Source organism: Mastomys coucha, unplaced genomic scaffold, assembly GCF_008632895.1.
Source record: "Mastomys coucha isolate ucsf_1 unplaced genomic scaffold, UCSF_Mcou_1 pScaffold3, whole genome shotgun sequence".
Taxonomy (NCBI): Eukaryota; Metazoa; Chordata; class Mammalia; order Rodentia; family Muridae; genus Mastomys; species Mastomys coucha.
Window position 1 is genome coordinate 32,932,630 of NW_022196909.1, and position 5,091 is coordinate 32,937,720.

Sequence of the window (5,091 nt, forward strand, 5' to 3'; positions counted from 1 at the left end):
ACTCTGTAGACCAGGCTGGCCTCGAACTGACAGAGATCCACCTGCCTCTGCCTCTCTAGTGCCAGGATTAAAGGCGTGCGCCACCACCTGGTGTTGTTTTGCTCTTTAGTAACAACATAGTGGCTTTCTATGCTAATGGTAATTTATTGTACCTGGAAAGAATAAAGCCAGTCTTTGTGTTCCCCCAAACTGCAGAGTTTGTTTGTTTGTTTGTTTGTTTCTTCCTTTCTTTCTTTCTTTTCATCTATCTATCTATCTATCTATCTATCTATCTATCTATCTATCTATCTATTTTCTTTGTATGCATGTTTGTGTGTGTGAATTCAAATTCAATTGGTGAAACAGAGCCAGTATGGCAAACCTCCGATGTAGACCTTCGCCTTCTACTTAGTATGAGACAGGAAAAACCAGGCAAGCCGGCCCCTGGGTCTGACAGACACAGGCCACCACATCTGATTTATGGCTTTGGAGGACCCAAACTAAGGTCCTTATGCTTGTTAAGCAAGCACCTGCCCACTGAACTATCTCCCTAGGCAAACGAGAGAATTTCTGAATGCGTTTGAGTAAATAAAGCCCTATCAGGTCCCCTCTACTTGTGTGCACAGCGCTTTGTGAAGACAAAGCCCTCTGCCCTCTGGGAGCCTGCGCTTTCAAGTGTGTCCCTTTGTGTTGGTTTTGGGGTCCCTTTCCTCTCTATAACCAAGACAGTGGAGTGTTGATAGTTGTTGCCTATGATGAGGCAGTGGATTGACTGTCTGGATATGAAGACATGAGGTCTCATAGATTGCATTCAGGAAAGATAGTCGTTTTCAAGAAATTACGCATATAGACCCTTAAAAAATGGTGGCATCCGAGGATTACAAAGGAGAAGCAGCATTATCAGAGTGTTTTATTCTTTATATATATATTTTTTGAGCACTTTGCCTGTGTCTGTTGGCTCAGTGAAGCCAAGCCCTCCCCTGTTTGTGTATGTGTGCGCACACGCATGTTCTTGTATACTATGTGCACGTGCATCTGGAGGCCAGAGGACGACCTTGGGCCCCCGTCTACCGTGTTTCGAAAGACAGTCTCTCGCTGGCCTAGAGCTCACTGATTAGGCTAGGCTGCCTGGCCAACAGGCAGGAAGGATCTTCTTGCCTTCACCTAACCAGCCCTGGGAGTACAGGTCCGTGCTGCTGTGCCTGGCTTTAAAAAAAAAAAAAAAAGAATTCTGGGGAGTGAACTCTGGTACACATGCTTGCTTGCTTGCCCAGTAGTCTACCGAAAAAAAAAAAAAAGTCATTCCTCAAGACTCTAGCTTAGCTCTAAAAGTCACAGCGACCCTCTAAAGCCACTTAGAAAGTAAATAAACGTGAGCTTTAAACGATGATTTTTAAATACTGGAAAGACCCCCCCTCCCCAAAAGGTATTTTAGTTTTGTTCTCGGCCGGATTAGAGACTCCCTCCCAGCCTTGTAACTGCTCTCTTGGTTTCAGCAGCGAAGCAGGACCAGACTTCCAGTTAAAGATAGAAGTCTACAGCTGCAGTGCAGAGGAATCGTCCATCACCAACACCCCGAGAAAACTGGCTAAAAAGCTGAAGACATCCATCAGCAGAGCTACGGGAAGGAAAATCAGCGCAGCGCTCCAAGATGAGAACCCAGAGGCCTGCTTGCTCGTCAGTTCCGTGGCGTAAGCTTCCTAGTACCGCGCGCATGTGCGTGCGTGCGTGCGTGTGTGTGTGTGTGTGTGTGTGTGTGTGTGTGTGTGTGTGTGTCTATTTCAGAGTATCGTCTCTCGATACACGTGTGTACTTCAACTGCAAAAGCATCCTGCAACAGAGGGGAACTCGGTTGTGTGGTATTTACCCAGCTGAGATGCGCTTGGCCCCTTCCTTTGAAGGGTGGGAGTCAGGTGAGCTGCTTTTGTGTTGTTTGGGGTTCCACATCTGTATTAGTCAGGGTTCTCGGTGAGCTGCTTTTGTGTTGTTTGGGGTTCCACATCTGTATTAGTCAGGGTTCTCTAAGGTCACACAATGTATGAGTAGTCTCTACATAGTAAGGGAATTTGTGGATGACTTACAGTCTGTAGTCCAACTCCCAACAGTGGTCAGCAACAGCTGTGAATGGAAGTCCAAGGATCTAGCAGTTGCTCAGTCCCACAAGGCAAGCAGGCGAAGAAGAGAGAGTGAATCTTCCTTCTTCCAATGTCCTTATGTATCCAGCAGAAGGTGTGGCCCAGATTAAAGGTGTGTGCCACCACACCTGGATCGGGGATTTACTTTTTTCCCAGATGACCTTGAACTCAGAGATCTCCCTGTCTTAATCTGGGATTCACAGCCACTCTGCCTGAAGATCTCCATGCCGAGATCCAGGTCAGAAACTTGTGTCTCCCAGCCTGCAGATTAGGACCATGGGTGAGCCTTCCAATTCTGGATTGTAGTTCATTCCAGATGTAGTCAAATTGACAGCCAGGAATAGCCTCTACAGTGTCTAACCAGAAAGATAAAATGATTTTCTCTAAGGCGGCCTGACTCTCTGCTAAGTGGATTTCTATATGTGCCACATGCTTTTTTTTTTCTTTAATATTTCTGACAAACCAATATAATATTATCACATTTAACAAATAAGTTGTATGGGACCTGGTAGCCTGTATGTTTCAGACTGGACAGTCCTGAAAAGGTACCTTTGAGGTGTGTCTGTTCAAATCTGGTCAGTAGTACGGTGAGTTTAGGCTTGTTGCAGTCTGTTACAAGTCCATCCGCTGCTTTTCCTTGGCCTTATTTATTGAGGAAGCCAGCGTTTGCAGGGGGCCTGGATGTGTAATCTAGCTGATCGTATCTCTGTGCTGCTTTGAAAACATCTCCCTGGCTCCTGTATTTTCCGTTCGTTCCCTTGTGATGGATCTGAGGGACTGGTTGGACTCAGGTTCTCAGTCCGGCGTCATTTTCGCTGCATGCCGTTACCGGGGCTCCCCGTCTCACTTCTGAGCTCAGGTGTTTCTAGCCCAATGCATCATCCATCATAAAGCTTTGCTACCTGTCTCTTAATTGACGCTTCTAGCAGCTGTTGCCCATAATTCCGTGTTTCATTGGAGAAGTGAATCCGATGGCTCCCTAGATTTGCCCTGAATCTCGGAGAGCTTGGTGCAAGGTGTTTGGATCCTGATTCATCCTCTTCCCCAGCACTCTTCAGGTCTGTCCCCTACCTCTTACCCAGCCAACTTCACATCCCGTTCCCCACTCCTTCCAGATCCATTGGTACTGCCCAAAATATTCTTGGATGTGTGGATCCTGGTTGATTGGCCAGGGGCTGCAGTCTTAAAGAACACTGTCTGTCCCTTTAGCTGGGATGTGGTCCAGCTTGGGCTTCCACAGGTCCTGTGCATATGTTCATTGACTGATTGCTTTGCTCCAAGACCCCTAGGCGTCCAAGTCCTTTGCGCCGGTTACCTAATCATGTCCTAGCCTGCCTTTGTTTTCCTTTGATGACCTGGACGTGTTTTGTAAGTTCAGGTCATGTCTGAGGGGGAAGTGTAGGTGACCAATTGATTCCTCACATTCAGATCAAGTGTTTCTCTGACTAGAGATGGCCTGGGTATGGTCCCATGCCTACGTTGGTTTATATTCAATAGCTGGCTGGTAAAACTGGAAACCTGACGAAGTTTTCTTTCATTTTGTACCATAGAATGTGGAGGCATAAACTAAGATTAAAGTGTAGCCTAAACAAATGATAGGCTTTAAATTTTTGGTGTATATGTGTGTGTGTGAGTGTGTGTACTCATGTACCCAACATACACCAATGTGTACATACACACACACACACACACATACACACACACACACACACACACACACGAGAGAGAGAGAGAGAGAGAGAGAGAGAGAGAGAGAGAGAGAGCATGTGCACCTATGTTTGTTCAGGTGTATGCTCCTGAAACATGCAAACACCACTGACCTAGTGTGTTCTAGCAAACGTGGTGGCTAGAAGGTATCAACAGGATCCCTTAGGGTTGGAGTTCCAGGCATTTACAGGACACACAGCTGTGAAATGTGGTTGGGAGCCTGTCCTCGTGACTGTATGCTAAGCATTCGTCCTAATGCTGAACTATCCTCCCAGCCCCACAAATGACACTTTCAAACTCATTTGCTTTATTCTAGAAAAGGTGTTATGCTGGTCAGCTCTCCTCATCGGATCTCTGAGGTAGGGCTAGTGTCGCCCTCTTCAGGTGTATTATTTCTATTTGACGAGCAGAGAAGTGGACATTGCCATTGGGTCAAACTAGTCAGGAAGATGAGGTGACTCACTCTTTTCCGAGAAGGCAGGGAAAGATAAAATCATTGAGCTGTTTTTGGTTTTTTTTTTTGTTTGTTTTATAATTAATTTTATTTCGTGATAGATATGCTGCTCAATAGGTCTAGAAGGCAGAACTAAACTTTTCCTCTCTCCATAACCATCCCGAACAGGATTTCAAAGTGTAAAGCAACTGGGAGCCGAAGGGATCTAAGCTGGAAGCCACAGGTGATAAGAACGGGAACCCAGTCTTAGCCATCTCAGTTCAGGAGGGCTTTGAGGTGAAAGTCAGGTTACCAAAGTTACTGCTTCTGCACTGCCTCTCCGAGGGTACAGATGTCATTCCAGAATGAGTGGCAGCCGCGTTCCCATCCTGACCCAGGTGATGGGTCAGATGGCCCAGGTGGCTGCTGCTGCTGCTGTCCATCAGCGAGTTAGTGGGGTGCCAGGAATCTCCCTCCTTTGGCAGGGCCCCGTGCTTTTGCACAGCTCACCTTTGGATGTTCGCAGGAAAATTGTGTTGGTTTGGCCTCAGAGCTGGAGGAAACACCCGTGAATGACATTTAACCTCCACATGCTTGAATGTGCTTTATTGGCCAAAGCGTTAGGGTGGGGAAGACGGTTGGGTCTTTGAGGTCGGCAGACTTGTTGCGATTTAAATACTTTAGTGTGTTCACACTGGGACTTGGTTCTCCAGAGGCCGCTTCTTTGCAGCCCTTCCCCTCCCTCTGCTGAGCCCTCCTCTTCCCTCTGCTTAGCCCTCCCTCTCCCTCTGCTGAGCCCTCCCCCTCCTCTGCTGAGCCCTCCCCTCCCTCCACTGA

General features: G+C 47.2%; 1 protein-coding gene across 3 annotated transcripts in view; it reads left to right on the forward strand.

Moving 5' to 3' along the window:
* Rtkn2 (rhotekin 2) overlaps positions 1-5,091 on the forward strand; it is a 46,470-nt gene that overhangs the window by 27,511 nt on the left and 13,868 nt on the right. For 2 of the 3 annotated variants that reach the window (XM_031348211.1, XM_031348213.1), the window contains exon 6: positions 1,476-1,665. In XM_031348211.1, coding sequence (XP_031204071.1) covers positions 1,476-1,665 — 190 coding nt within the window. The remainder of the gene's footprint in view (positions 1-1,475; positions 1,666-5,091) is intronic. The other variant, XM_031348212.1, reaches the window with a different exon arrangement.